This window comes from Meles meles, chromosome 10 (genome assembly GCF_922984935.1).
Source record: "Meles meles chromosome 10, mMelMel3.1 paternal haplotype, whole genome shotgun sequence".
Taxonomy (NCBI): domain Eukaryota; kingdom Metazoa; phylum Chordata; class Mammalia; order Carnivora; family Mustelidae; genus Meles; species Meles meles.
In genome coordinates, this window is record NC_060075.1 from 46,432,048 (window position 1) to 46,447,716 (window position 15,669).

General features: G+C 53.3%; 1 protein-coding gene across 1 annotated transcript; it reads right to left on the reverse strand.

Moving 5' to 3' along the window:
- Positions 1-3,181: 3,181 nt before the first annotated feature.
- On the reverse strand, positions 3,182-14,635 carry GHRHR (growth hormone releasing hormone receptor). The gene is made up of 13 exons (XM_046021310.1): positions 14,579-14,635; positions 12,341-12,443; positions 12,112-12,219; positions 11,465-11,562; positions 10,326-10,423; positions 9,514-9,646; positions 8,026-8,179; positions 7,696-7,756; positions 7,182-7,251; positions 6,413-6,504; positions 5,708-5,837; positions 5,101-5,142; positions 3,182-3,307 (listed from the first exon to the last, which is right to left on the reverse strand). The coding sequence occupies exons 1-13, from the start codon at positions 14,633-14,635 to the stop codon at positions 3,182-3,184; spliced, it is 1,272 nt and encodes a 423-aa protein (XP_045877266.1).
- Positions 14,636-15,669: the final 1,034 nt, after the last annotated feature.

The window sequence follows — 15,669 nt, forward strand, 5'->3', positions numbered from 1 at the left end:
CCCTCGCACTCACCTCGTTTGTGCCAGAATGCACCAGGGCCAGCTGTCGGGGACACAGCTTGCCAGGAGGACTTAGAAGTCTTCTCCTGCGCATTGCATGGGGTCTAGGAGTTTGTTCTGAAGATTTTCTCTTGTTGAGAAGAATTGTCTGCAAGGAAGTTTGTCATCACAACTACTGATTTTTTTTTAAAGATTTTATTTATTTGACTGAGATCACAAATAGGCAGAAAGGCAGGCGGGCGGGTGGCAGGGGGAGCAGACTCCCAGCTGAGCAGAGAGCCCAATGTGGGGCTCGATCCCAGGACCCTGGGATCATGACCTGAGCGGAAGACAGAGGCTTTAACTCACTGAGCCACCCAGGCGCCCCGCAACTACTGATTTTTTTTTTAAATTGGGAGCAACCTACACCAATAGAAGATATGTCAAGTAGTTACTGGCTAAACAAAGAATATTCACTGTATCGAGAGATACTACTAATAATAATTCACATGTTGTACATGTCACCCTTTTCAACTATACAATTCAGTGGTTTCTAGCAAATTCTAGAACATTTCGTCACCCCTGAAAGAAACCCTGTAGCCACTAGGGGAGGAGGTTCAGTCCCCATTTTCCCCTTCTCCAGCCCCTGAAAACCTCGAACCTACTTTCTGTCTCTACAGATTTGCCTATTCTGGACATTTCACATAAATGGAATCCTACCATATGTAGCCTTCTGTGCCTAGCTTCTTTCACTGAGCAGCATGTTTTAGGGTCCATCCATCCAGCACATGTCCATACTTTGTTACCTTCTATTACAGAAAAATATTCCATTTTATGGATCTATGTCATTTTGTTTATCCATTCACCAGCTGACGGACATTTGGGTTTCTGTCTTTTGGCATGAGCCATACCACTGCTGGGATGTAGTACTCATGCACCACTTTTCGTACAGATAAAGGTTTTCCATGCTCTTGTCTATGTTTCTTGGAGTGGATTTGCTGGGTCGTATGGCAACCCAACGTGGGACTTTTTGAGGGACTATCAGACTTTCTGCCAAACCAACTGTACCACTTTACATCCCCACCAGCAACGTAGAAGAATTCCAATTTTCTCCACAACCTGGGCAATGCTTGTTGCTCTCTGTTTTTTCATTTCAGCCGTCCTGGTGGGCCGAATCAATATCTCATTGTGGTTTTGATTTGCAGTTTCCCAAAGACTAATGACAGTCAGCATCTTTTTATGTGTTTACTGGCCATTTTTAAACAGCGTATGTTTGTTTTAAGCATAAAAAATACAAATTTATAAATACAGTATGATCTCAAGATGGTTCGGAAATGCAGAGAAAAAAAAATCTTTCAAAAGACATACCAAAATATCAATAGTGACTATCTTTGGGTAATGAGATTATGGCTGATTTTTATTCCTTTTTTAATTCTGGCTATGTCTCTCAATGCCCTGCAATGAATATGAATTCCCTGAGGAATTCAATTCCCTGAGGCTAAAGGAAAGTTCTTAGGCTGGAGTCACACCTTGACATTTGTCTGACCAAGAAGGTGCTGGTAGTCGGATATCGTGGCCAACGATATGACCCTGGGTTTCATCTGGCTGAGTCTCCCTGCACTGAAACCCTCATGCCTGGGAGGGAGGAGGGTGTGCATCAGAGCAATAATGGCAGGGAAGACTGGAAGTCTTCCTGGAGGCCAGAGAATGGAGCTGAGTTTTTGCACCACAGATCGGCTGTGGGCTGACCAAGGATGGGAGCGATTTTATCCTGACCTGTAGGGTCCATTTCTGCCTGTTCTCTGCACTCAAATCTCCCATCAGTCTACAAACACATTCCCAGGGACAGCACGCAGGTCTCATTCTCCTCCCCGCAGCCAAGGAATAGAGTGGGGGAAGGGCTGACCATGAGGATGCCTTACCTCCTGGGCCCTCCACCAAGTGGGGGTGGGGAGGGGGGCAGCAGACAGTAGGCTATGGGCACAGGAAGGCACACAATGGAGAGAACCTGAGGGAAAGACCTAGAATTGGGACATCTCGATGACGGAGAAAAATAGAGAAAGGGACCTAAGTGGATTTCCAGAAGAACAAACCCAAAGGGCTAACAGGCCCGGGAAAAGAAGCTCACACTCATTAGTTATCAGAGAAATGCAAATTGAAACAACAATGAGATGTCACTTTACACCCATTGGACTTGCAAACATTAAAAAGCTGGGTAATGCCAAGTGTTGGTGGAGCTGCCGGTGGGAGTGCAGGTTTTGCAAGCATTCTGGAGCACAATCTGGCGGTAGGTGATCCTGGAAGAAAAGGCATGTGTGATGACCCGGCACTTTTGTTCCCGGGGCTGTGTCCCAGAGAAAGTCTCACTTGTACAGGTGCATGAGGGGACAAGCGTGTGAATATTCACCTACGGGGGAGAAGGGGAGACGGGACCGGTCAGACGTGGGCGATGACACCATGTGGCACCATATGGCAGTCAAAACAAGGGACCAGATGAGCACACGGCAACATGGGTGGATGTCTTCAAAGCAGAGTGTCGAACGGGAAAATGTTAGAAGCAGAAATGAAGCATATAACCGACAAAATTTATGCAACTCGAAAGTGCAGACACACACAAAAATACTACGCATTTTGCAAAAACACACAGAAACGCAAATATTCACATGAAACACGTGGAGATGCTTGCCTGTGGGAGGAGAGGGATGGGATTGGAGATAGAGACAAGAGAGAACACGTCTTAAGAATAAATTAAACAAGAGGATTCTTGCACAGACTAATAATGGGGACGAAATGGACGAGGGAATGATAAAGGCGCTTCTGCACCAGAGATCCAAATCGAGGCTGCAGGTCCCGCCCCTGTGGCCGGGCAGGTGTCCACTCAAACTCTGTATCTATTTGTTTACAAGTTTATTGGCTCCTCTGGCCTTGGGCTATGGTCCAGACTCCAGGAGGAGGAACAGGAGAATAGAGACAGAACAACCAGGGACTTCAGAGGTAGACACACAGGGGCCGAGGGTCAGGTGCAGGACAGGTGCAGGACAGGGTGAAAGGTTTGCCCCTGCCCAGAGCAGGGCAGCAGCTGGGGCGGAGGCGTGGCCTGAGGGTTCTCAGGGTGCCCATCCCTCTTGCTCCTGCAGAGGGCGGTAGGCCATTGTAGCTGCCCAAGTCCAGGTGTGCGCTCCAGTCTCATGATGTGGCTAGCTTAGCAGACAGAGGTCAAAGCCTTCACCCCAGAGCGAGAAGGCATTGTCCACTTGGTGTGGGTCCTCCGGGCTGGCAGAAGCTCAAGGTCATGGCCGTGCCACCTCCGTGAGATCTCGGTCTTTACCTCCAGGGGCAAGGGAGAGGATGTTAGGAAGATCCCACTGCTAACTTCTGTACTCTACCCCAGGGGGACTGACGGTCTAGGGAGAGACCACGCAGGAGAAACAGAGACACGGACTCCTGGGGAACGAGAAGCCAAGATTGACCAGAGCCATCACTAAGTTTTATCTCTGAAAGATACTACTTCCTCCTTCCTGTGAGCAGTCCTGGCCAATCCCTTTAGCTCTTTACTCTAGTTTTTAGCACTACCTTTGTATGAGTCCAGTTAAAGACATTTTCTAGGGGTGTTTTCTTCTGTTTCTGGCCAACTAGCCCCACTGTCCTCCCTGAGTGGCCTCCCACCCCCTTCTCTGGGATTCAGTCCTGCCCTGCCCACTTAACTAAATGATGGCCACTGGGAACCTGTCCAGAGGATATGACCTAAAGGGAGAAAGGTGGAACCCTGTCTAGGGAGCTAGGTAAGGGGACTGGGATTCCAGAAAGTAAAACAGCTAGGTTGGGAGGGGAGACGGGGGGGCAGGGAAATCTGAACTGTCACATTTTCAAGGTGCTGTCGGGGTCAAAGGGAGCTGAGAGGCTGTGACAACCCCACCCCAACAGACAGAGCTGAACTTGGGCTGTAGTGAAAGATAAAAGGGAGACAGATTTCTGTTCAAAATAAAGGTGAGCTTCCCCATAGATGCTTAACAGCAGAAGAGCTATTGATGAGTAGGAAGCCCCGCACCACCAGACGTATGTAACTATCTGGTCTCCAACCGGATTTCCCAGGACAGATTCTTTCACAGCTCTCTATGGAAGCCTCTTTCCCAGGTCCCTCCAGCCAAAGTCCAGGGCTGTTCTTCACTCTTGTCACTGTCCACAGGACTCAAGAGCCACTACAAACAGATACCACAGTCCTGTGTCTGCACCCAGACACCCGATAAGGCTGTGCGAGACTCAGGGAGGCTGCAGTGGGAGTAAAGAGTCAGCGGAGTGGGAGCCAGTCAGGGACAGAGGTGGCAGGAGAGGGGCGAGCTCCATTCCACGGCTGGCAGAGGGCACGTGCATCTCCAGCGGATCAGAGCCCATGGCAAATCCATGCTTCCTGGGGGAACCCATCACTCTGCCATGCACACAGCCGTAGGGCCTGGGGTGTAGGGCACTGGGATAAATTCTCCTGCCTTTCCCACAGAGCTAGTCTGTCCTAAGGGACAAATGCAAGGTGCCTCTTGGGTGGGATGTTTTCCTTTTCCACTCTCTGCCGTCTTTCATATTTCTACAAGAATATCAGCACCAATGATCTAGTCATGGGTGTGTCCTCCTCTGGTTGGTCTCTTCTCTTCATCAGTCCCTCTCTTCCAGGTGCTTTCTATCAGGATCCCTGGCTCTGTTCTTCATCATCCTCCCTGTTGTTGCACCTGACTCTATTTTCCTAGTTTCCTTTATGTCTGCATCTGAATTTCAGTTCCATTGTCTCTGTTTTCTCTGTCTCTCCCAGAGCTGGCTCGTTCCCTCCTCCACTCTCCCTTTTGTTCGGTTTTAGGAACACAGAACTGGGGGATCCTTTTAGACCATCCCTGGTCCTGAATGGATAGTATATTTGGTCCAACCCAGAGGAGGGATGGATAAAGGACATTAACATGAAGCAATCAGGTTCAGCTTGATCTAGAAACAGGACAGACTAAGCTTCCCAAACGATCACAAGAGTCAAGTTTTGGTTTGAGCTGGGACTTGCAGGGTCTGGAAAGAAGATGAGTGGCCTTAGTTCTGCCAGGAGGGTAGACTCAAGGACTAAGAATAGCCAGCAAAGTTATATACCTCTTGGTTGAGAAAGCAATACAGGACGGCAACGATGAAGCCCTGCAGGGCCAAAGAGAAAGGACCACATCAGAATATGATGGCCTGGCCATAAGATGTCCACAGTTCTTCTACTATATTTTCCTCCACCCAGCCCCAGGCTGTGGCTTGGGCCAGGTCTTTGGGGAAAGGGAAGGAGGTGCATCCATCTTACTACATGCCAGGCACGTTGCCTCGTGTAGTCGTTGTAGAAAGCCTGCTAAGGCTATTTCTCTGATTTTCCTATTAAGCACAGATCCTGGCACAGATAAGTGGATGAGCGATGCATGGGTGGATGATGAATGGATAGATGACTGAATAAGTGAGTGACAGATGCATGGGTAAAGAGGTAGGTGGCTGGATGGCTGGCTGGCTGGATAGATGGATGGAGGATGGGGAGATGGATGGCTAAATGGATGAGTAGATGGGCTCAGGGGAAGCTGAATGAATAGAGAGATAGATGGATGAAAGAAAGAATCACCAAGCCTGGTAACCCTTAACCTACCATGAACTCAGCCATACCACTGGACAGCACTGCCTCCCTCCTGCCCAAGGACTTGGTGGAAAGAGTCCCTATGGGGGTCCTCACCTGGAAGGAGCCCACTCCCAACTCCAGGGGGAGGCGGACGCTCAGGCCCACAGTGTCGGGCAGAAAGTTGAAGATGACATAGTGAACTCCAAACAGTGGGATAAGGAGAAGCGTGGATTTAGAAAGACGCCTGCAGGAGAAGACAAGCCCTAGGCACCCAAGGTTGGGATTAGAAATTCCCACGTGCCTCCCACTCACTCCCACTTCCCTTCAGTTCCCCATATAGACTCTCTGGAGTCTATATGGGGAAGTACCCTGGAGAACACCAGCCTCCCCAAACACAGTGTGGTACAATGCAGGGCTTCCTTACTTTGGGGCCATGAATCTTGCTGTTCTTGCTGCCAAATGCTCCATTTATTCAACATCTACACATCAAAGTCTAGTTCAAAGACCACCTCCTCCAGGAAGTCTTCCCTAACCCATACCTCACTCCCATCACCCCATCTAGAAAAGTTCTCCTTCCACAGGATCCCATAGAAATGGACCTGAGCACTCATCCATCCATTTGGCCTGGTAATGGGATACTTGGAGCCTGATCCTCCCCACAGTGTGATCTCCTAGAGGGCAGGGACCAGATCTGTTCTCTCTCTGGAAGCTTAGGGAGGAGAACAGTCCCAGATAGTGAATGAAATGGAACTACATTGACTCCCACTCCGGTTATGGCCCCAGGGTCTCCAAATGCACATATGTGTGCACACACATTACCAGTACTGAGACTCGGCACGGAGGCTGCCCTGAACCGGCTCCAGCTTCCTCAGCAGGACACGGATAATATTAAGAAAAAGCCCAAAGTTCACCTGGAAATAGAGGTGCGAGAAGGTGAAAGGCGAGAGTCAGGGGGTGGCCCCGGTGGCCTGGGATGGGACCTCTTTGAGGATTAGAAATCCTAAATCCTTGAGACACAGGGATTTGCAGGTGGAGGGATGTACAGGTTGTTAATCTAGAACTTGCATCCTAGGTCCCCCTCCCTCTCCAGCCCTGGAATAAAGGGCTGCGGGGAGGGTCAGACCTTGTCATCCTGCCTCCATCACCTCCCAGGGTCTACTCTGACAAAGTAGGTGTCCCCCCCTTTTGATAATGTTGGGGGCTATGCACACATTCCCCGAGGCCATGCAAACCAGCCCAGGTGACCTGGTTTGCACCATGGGGGCAGGCAGTTGGCTCAGCTACTGCCCTCCTTCCGCTCCCCACACCAGCCTCGCTGCAGTGGGACATGGCCTACAGTCAGGTACTGAATTCATCATGACTCCAAGCGAGGAGGCTGAGTGCTGTGGAGACCACCCCCCACCCCACCCCCACCGCCGCCCAGTTTCACCAACACTGAGGTCCAGAGAGGGTCGCGCAGACAAACCGGCAGAGCAGGGCTAAAGAGCCCAGGTATCCTGCTCCCAGCATGGAGCCCTGTTTCCTGTCGGACAGCCACCTCCACTGACCCAGGGAGCAGAAAGCAGAGGGCGTGGCCCAAGGGACTGACCCCAACAGAGAGAACAATTGGCCCTTTGATGATCCACCAGTAAGGAGAGCTGTCATCCAGGTCCCAGCACCTAGGGAGAAGACAAGCCGGAACTGATGGGGGGGCACCAAAAATGTCTGCCCAGTCTTATCTCCTCTCCCAGCCAGATGGGACTCCTTCCAAAGGGACATGGCAATCCAGGCTGGGCTAACCCTCTCTCTCTCCACCTAGCTGCTTCTTGTTGGCCTCAGAACCTCCCCTTGTTCCAGGAGGCCCTATTTAGTGTATCCCCAAATCCTACCTCTCCCTGAGCCCAGCACTCTGAGCATCTGAGGCCCCCTCCCACCCCAGGAGGGAGCGTGCCCCTTCCACGCTACCCACAATGACCTTCCCATCTTGCACCCAAGCCTGGGTGTTCCCTGAAGGCAGGACCAGAGTCTCCTCCTCTTCTCCCCAGCTTGGAGGACCACCACACTGCCTGTTGGTCCCGCCCATACCCGGCACGGTGGGATGAGGTGATTCCCCCCGGACTCACGCCACATCCTCGAAGACCACTTTGCAACACACCCACACGGCAGTGAAGAGCAGGGGAAGCCCTGTGGGGTACAGAGGAGACACAGTAAGGGGTCTGCGTCCTTGGCTCAGAGACATGCGCCTACCTGCTGCCACGACTGCAGGCTACATGAGGCACCGGGAAGGTGGGACCAGGAAACCGTAGAACTACCAACTGCTGTTCCTTCCCCGCTCTGGGTCCTGCGTCACCATCAGCAAGCAGAAGGGACCTTTGGTTGAGCTCCCTGTACATTCCCAGCCCTCCCCTAGCCCCACAGTGCCCCCCCCTCCGCCCCGCAGCCTCGGCACTCACCCCAGCCAGCAAGAACCAGCCACCAGAAGGCTCTCCTTGTGCTGGGCGACTTGGAGGCCAAGAGGCAGGTCAGGTATGCAGCTTCTACCAAGAGCCAGCTGAAGTTGGTCATGGTGGCAAAATGGGAGGTGGTCACAGAGACCTTACATAGAACCTGTGGGCCGGGGCGTGGCTTTTTTGGAGCAGGACACCCACCGGAGCCCCTACCCCACTGAGGCCCCTCCCCCTCAGGCTGCCCCAGAGGGGCTGTGGTAGCATAATGTGGTGGTTAACCGCACAGACTTGTGATCCGAGTTCACACCTAGCCTGCATTAGCTGGGTAACCTCCCCGGACCTCGCCTTCTCGTCTGTCAAAGGAAATACTCCCAATTCCTATCAAATGCCTCATCATGAGGACAAGATGGAAACGCTGCGTAGGAATTGCTACTATTTGCTCTTTTGGTCGGTCCTTCCTGACCCCACGTCCAGCCTCAGAGCTGTAGGTATGGAGCTCCGTTCATTCCTGCAAACGTATGGGCCCTCACACTGCCTTCATTCGTTCAGCATGTGACTCACTCATCTGTCAAGGGTGAGGAGCACCACCCCTGAGCTCAGGCAGCCTGAGCTTGGACCCAGGTATATACAAATGGGACTAAAACGAAAACATACCCAGGAAATAAAAGGTGGTAATACATGCAATAAAGCATTTAGAGCAATGTCACATGGAAGTGCTCAGGTCACATCATTATTACTAGTTTCTCTTTCATTCCTTCATTAAGGTCATTGTGGGTTTGTCCGTCTGCATATCTGTCCATTTCCAGCACAGTTAGTGTGCCTGGGGGGTGCGGGGCCTCCATGCTATCCCCAACGGCCTTGGATTTTCATTCTCCTGTTTCTCCCACCTTCCTGTCCCGCTGTGACCTCTCTGGTTCTTGGACATGCTTCATGAGTTCCCATCTGCGAGAGTCTATTCACCCCAGCCCCTCCGCTAAATGTGTCTTCCCTCCCCTTTACCCCCTCCCAGCTCCAGAGCCACCTCCTCCCTGAAGCCCAGTTCTCAACACCCCCTCCCCCACTCGATGGTCCCATAATCAGGTGCATTCTGCCCCCCTCCCACCAGGCCCCTTGGGTGCTTCTCGAGGGAGGGACCCAGCTCCGCCTCACTCCACACATACCCACACCCAGCCACGGACAGGCTGGCACGTGCAGGCAGGTAGGAAATGCAGAGACTGCTGGGTGAAGTACGGGCCAGGTCAGAGTATGGAATAAGGAATGGGAAGGGGAACACGGAACTCGGGGAATGACCTGAATCGGCCCCGCCGTCCAAGAAATGGCATGGGGATTTAGGACCTGACTCTGCGGAGGGGTGGGTGTTTCCTACTCTATTATGGGCAATTGTAGAGCCCCAGGGTCAGCCCACAGGACTGGGCGGACTGGCGGGGTGGGGCGCATCTCTATTTCTCACATAGCCTTCCTTCCCCGCCCACCCCGGGGCCTTCCAGTTGTTACAGTGGAGAAGCTGCAGTGGTCCGTGTTCTCCCCGTGGAAGAGGGTGGCGTCCTTCAGGAACACAGCGCCCGCCTTGAGGATAAAGGTGACAAACAGCTGGGTGTGGATGTAGTTCCGAGCACAGTGGAGCCTCCTGGAGGAGTGGGGAGGGAGAAGGGTGAGCGTGGTGGGAAGCAAACTGAACTGACTTGAGCCACACTGGGCTGCACTTGGAGTGGCCATGCGGGACAGCTGACCAACCACTGCCCCGGGCTCAGCACAGGTGAGAGGACCAGTCCCTCCCTTCGGGGGCTCAGAGTCGGGGGACAGAGGCAGAAAGGGCAGGATACCACCCCGGGGAGCCCCCTAGGTGCTCAGAGAATGAGGCACAGCCCCATGAGACAGACAACAGCACAAGCCATGTTTTGGGGCTCAGACTCTAAAGCTGGAGGGCCTCCAGAGGGGCAACGATTAAAAGGTTGGAATAGTCAAGAAGGGTTTCGGTGAGGGGAGCAAAAAGTGTTCTTGAAGCAGTTGGGAGTTGGGTTTCAGATTTTAACAGATAGAAATATATCAAGAACAAAGCAACTGGGCATTCCAAGCAAAGGGAGTAAGTTCCACATGAGCAAAGGTGTAGAGATGGCAGTGAGTCCTGGAGGGCCTCTCCAAGTGGTGGAAAGGGAACATGTAGGGGGAAGGAAAGGAAAAGCCAGGAATGGCCATGGTGCCTAGATCTGGGAACCTCCTGGATATCCAGGCAAGGAATCAGGCTTAGTGCTGCGGGCAATAGGGAAGCAGTGAAGGTTCTCAAGCAGGCAAAGAGGACGGCAAACCTGAGAGCAACCAGGATGGCAATGGCCACAAAGAGGGCCACGACGGAGATGCTATGACCCAGAGTATAGATGATCTTCACCGTGGAGAAGTAGGATTTCTGGCAGGGTAGAGACAGAGGAATTCTCAGGAGCTGCACTTTCGGGGAAGGGGAGGCTTAATGACCAAGCAGGTGAAGGCTCTCAGTTCTACCCCAGAGCACCCCATCTGGGGGCAGGAGCACCCGTGGGAACTTGGGCAAGCTCCCTCATGAACAGAAGTGTTTGTTTACAGCCGGTCTTGCACCTGATCTGCTGGTGGGCAGACAGGGTGAAGGGGAGGGGCCCGGGAGTGAGACAGTTGATTCCCACCGTTACTGGGGCAGGACAGGCAGCATAGAAACTACTGCTTCATTCATTCATTCATTTGTATGCTCTTCATTCACTGAGGAATGAGAAAAGCTCAAGAGGAACTGGGGCTTGTTTACAGAATCCTACTTGCTTACCATCTTGGGCACACAACATGCCCCTAAGTAAAGGGGCAGCCAGCAACAGCCACAGGGAAAAGTGGAAAAGATGGAGATGGACGGTATAGCCCGAGGGAGGGGATCAGGACCCCTGAAGGGTGTAGGCAATCACCACCTGTGTCTGTCTTCTCATTTGAAAAATGGTCAGACTCAGGCCTTGCCTTGCAGGGCTGAGGGGAAAGAGGTATGGGACTGTGGGTACCAAAGTACCTTGCAGAGGCTCTGCTCAATTCAGAAGTGTGGGGCATGTACACCACTCCATGGACTGAGGACTGGAGGAGGGAAGGAGTGTGCCCAGGACCACTAAGATCCTCTGTTTCCCTGGAACCGCTCAAAGCTCCTGCCCTGGGGGCCTGAGCACGGAGAGGGCACGCTAAGGAGATGGCAGCCAGCACACCTCCCACACTGCCCTCTGCCTCCCCTCTTTCCCAGCACCATGGCTCATGAAGCACCCCTAAGCAATTAGCAAAAGACCAAGGCCCTCTCTCTGGGAGATACTGCCATCTTCTGGAAACTTCTGCAATTAATATTCCAACCTGCTAGCTACAGTGGAAATGGTAACCCCTCCATTGTGCGGCCCACGATCCCTACAAATATTCATAGTGACTCTTCCTCCAAGATGCTGGAGCCCCTTACCTCCTCCATCAGCAGCTCTAGGGGCACAGGGCAGGCCACAGAGTAAGGTGGGAATGGCTCGGACCAGCCCGTGATAGTGCAATCCCTCTTCACGGCCCCTGGAAGGCATGCAGAGGTGGGAACAGAGAACAGGTTATCGCTCCTTCTCTCTCCAGGATGGGTTGGGGAGTCATGGACCCATCCAGAGTCTGCAGACTCTGCTCCTCCCAGTGGCAGAGAGGGGGTGGCCTTCTCTCCATGGACCTTGGTTCCAGGAGAAACCCTTCCTCACTCCACCCCCCCATTCAGCCGCTGGTAGCATGGGAACAGTCAGACAGGCCCTCCTCCCCTCCACCCCATAGGTAGCCCTCCTGCTAACACCCACAGAACATTCCCTTGAGGTCAGGCCCTAGGTCCTGCACTTCCATGCTCTTGTCACCAATCCTCACCCCCTCTGAGGTTGAAGTTCTTGTTTTCCCCAGGTCACAGGGCAGGAAGCTGCGTGTTTGGAGGTTGAGTGACTAGCCCAAAGACACATGGGAAGATGGGAAGTTGGTGTTCAAATCCAGATCTACTGCGCCCAAAGCCAGGAAGTCACCTGCATATTCTGGCATCACCAGATGGAACCACCTCTCTTCCCCACTCACCTCCACACCTGGAACCCTCACCTGGCTCTGAGCTGAAGTGAGAGAAGAAATCAGGGCAAGAGAGAGTCACCCACTCGCCAGAGCCCCCCGTTGGCCAGCACAGCAGCCCATCCCACATCCTGGGGCAGCCTGCAGAGAGAGATAGGAGCACAGCAGACTCAGGGGGCCAGGCCCCTCCAGCATTGGGAGGGATGAGGCTGGAGGAGATAAAGGAATCTAGAAGTCACTCCCTCCCTCCCCAGCGCCATACCCAGCGTGGTGTTGGGCATCCATTCTGCTGCTTGCAGACATGACCTCTCATCCTCTCTGAGCTGGGCGATGAAGTCGCACTCTGGGTGCACATGGCCGGATACCTGCAGGAAGGAGGTAAGGGGATTGGCCAAGCTGGTCGGCGGCTCCTTCTGGGTTCTCTGGTCCCAAAGACCTTAGAAGAGATACAAAGCCTGATGTGTTTCTGCTCCCCTGCTCCTAAGCACAGGGCCTGGCTCACAGTACTGGAAAGGGCATTCGGTAGAGGAGGGAAAGGAGGAAGGAAGGAAGCAAGGAAGGATGGAAGGAGAAGAGGGAGGGACGAGGGAAGGGAGAAAGGAAAGAAAGATGGACATTTGGACAGATGGTTCCCAATTTCATCTCTTGGGAGTAAGTTCTGAGACACGTTGAACTCAAGTCTTCTGAAGATCTCCTGGAGCTGGCTGAGCCCACGACTTGTCTGTGCCGGGCCTTTCCTCCGTCCCTGCTCTCCTAACCCCATTCGGCACTCCTGCTCCCTGGATGCGATCCTGCACAAAGTACCTTGGTAGGTGGAACAATGCCCCTCGTACACACAACAATGTCTACGTCCTAATCCCTGAAAACTGAATATGCTCTCTGGCAGGGCCAAAGGGATTTTGCAGCTGGGATTAAGGTAATGGTCTTTTGATGGGGAGATTATCCTAGATTATATGGGTGGACAGGAGGTCCTTCTAAGAAGGAGGCAGGAATGGCAGAGCTAGATAGGGTGGCGTGAAGGAGTCAGAGGGGAGGTGGGGGGAGGTTGGGGTTGCGGGGGAGTGAGAGAGAGCACACATGGTTATGGTGGGGTGCACAAAGATGTGAGGAAGAAGACTCCCTCACTGCAGAAGGGAAGGCAATAGATGTTACCTATACGGCATAAAAAGGGGGGATGCAAAACAGGTGAAGGAGAGTGGGAGCTGCAGGCTTCCAGGTATGGATGAATAAGGCACAGGGAGGAAAGTTACAGCCCAGGGAATAAAGTCGATGGTGTCGTAATAGCATTGTATGGTGACAGATGGGAGCCACACTTGTGGAGAGCACAGCATGACATATCCGCTTGTCACATCGCTATCTGGTACACCTGAAACTAATGTAACAAGGTGTGTCAACTCTGCTGAAATTACCAAAAAAAAGAAAAAAAAAAGAAGGAGGAGGAGGAGAAGAAATTTGTCAAGCACCCTATACCCAACCCTTGACAAATCAGATCCCATTCAATGCACAATAGCCCCAGTGAGTTCATATGATCTCCTTTATACAAAAGAGACAAGTAGGACTCAGGAAAGGTGGGGAACTTGCCCAGGCCACACAACTAGTTTCCCTGGGGCCGGGATTCCAGCCCCAAGGTTGTGCACCTAGGGGCAGGTGCTGTCTGGCGGCCACACGCATGCACACACACACACAAGCCAGCGGAGGAAGAAGTCCTTGGTCTGCGTGCACTGAGCTTCCCACCCAGTACCTTGTACGTCCTGTCCTGGTCCCGGTGTCCCTTGCGGTAACTCCTGGAAAACATGCTGGGAAATGCAGGAAGGGCCCCTGTCCCACACCCCACTCTCCGGCAGGTCGATTTGCCAAAAGCTCCTCCAGCCCCCCCCCCCCCATCGGGCATGGAGAGAGGAGCAGTTCCCCAAGTGCCAGTGGGGAGCAGCTGTTCTCCACTCCCTGCGCAGGCCCACCTGGTCCCTGGCCACACCCACTTAAGAGGCAGCAACCAGAGCAGAGTGCAGCTCCTGGGATGCGGGGGATCGGAAGGAGTCTGGAGATTTGGTGGAAGAATTAGGGACCTGTAGCTCAGAGAAGACTTGCGGGACAGGAGACAGAGAAGAGAGGCCCTAACTGCCTCCCTGATTCAGAGTCTGTTTTGGGCAGACACAGTCTCTGTGCCGCACCCCCCCCCCCCCCCCGCGGGGGCCAGACAGGCCCTGGAGGGAAGCAACAAGGAGGCTAAGTCAGCTCAGCCAGGTTTCCTGGCAGAGCTACCCAGAGCCAAGCAGCTGAGGTGGTAGGGGAGGGGGGGACGAGAGGAATGAGGGGAGGGGACAGGATTTCTCTTGAGCCATGGTCAGTAGTCTGATTAGTAGGAAGAAACTGCTGTGCCGGGGAAGAGACAGTGGGGACCCCACCAGGCTCCAGCTGGACCCCCCCCCCCATATAGCCCTGAGGCTCTCAGATCCCAAGCCCAGCAGGAGAGGCAGGAAGGTCTGTGTTGGCTACTCACAATTGGCAATGGGCTCAGCAAACAGAGGATGCAGGCACCCCATGCCCTGCTGTCCATGGTGGGGCTCTGAGTTGGCTCCCTCAGTCAGCGTCCTCGTCCTCGTTGTGAGCTCCAACCCTCTTCCCTCCCCACAGTCCCTTGCTGTTGCCACCACGCCACTGCCCCTGGTTTCTGCCTACTCTGGTGGCTGTTTGCATAGGCAGAAGCCAGCAAAAGGGACAGAACCAGCTAAATATTCATAGGATTGCAGGACACGGTGCCCAACTCAGCCCCGGTCCTAAAGTGGGCCTCCATGCCCACATCCCCTCCCCCTTCTACTGTGTCCCTAAGTCTTCCTGAGTGCCTGTCCTGACAGCAAGGGCCCAGAGATGTGAGAGCCACAGGACATTTCTTGCCCTGGCTGGTCAATATCCTTTGCCATTTCCTTCTCTGAGCCCAGCTTTCTGCTGGCCCACAGTGGAGAGAGCCTCCCCCCACAAATGAAGGAGACTCAGAAGAAGACCTGGGCCCACCATCAGGGAGCCCCCAGTTTGGTTGGTGACCCGAGTCTCATCCACAGGGCTGCAGGGTGGGCCCAGGGCTGTGGGGACGCAGCAGGGATGGGGGCAGGTTGTCTGTGGGGGTTGCAGAGGAGGGATGACCTTAGAAAAAGAAACGAGATCACAAGCCCCTGCATGGGCTGGCCAAAAGTTGTCCTAGCAGCAGAGGCCCTACCAAAGCTGCTCCAATGATTTTAGAACATTCAATTCCTGGTCACTTTTATTATAGTTTTAGACTTTAAAATACGGAATCCCAGTTGACCAAGCTGAAGACAGGGCTCTAAGTCCCACCCGGATCTCACGCAGCCTTTGGGGCTTTGGAAGCACATGGTATCTTCCAGGGCCCTGGATGCCGCTGTCCCTGGTTAGCCCTGACATTTGTACGCAGGTCTGTAGTCCCAGAGCCTGGCAGGCTGGATGTGGGTGACAACAAGCTTGTTTACAGCCCGCTCCGAATCATGAATGATGAAGGCTCCACACCCCTGCCTCGTGGACAGTGAGGAGTCATTTTGCATCAGCAGGGATTTATTTTTCCATTTGTATTCATTGCCG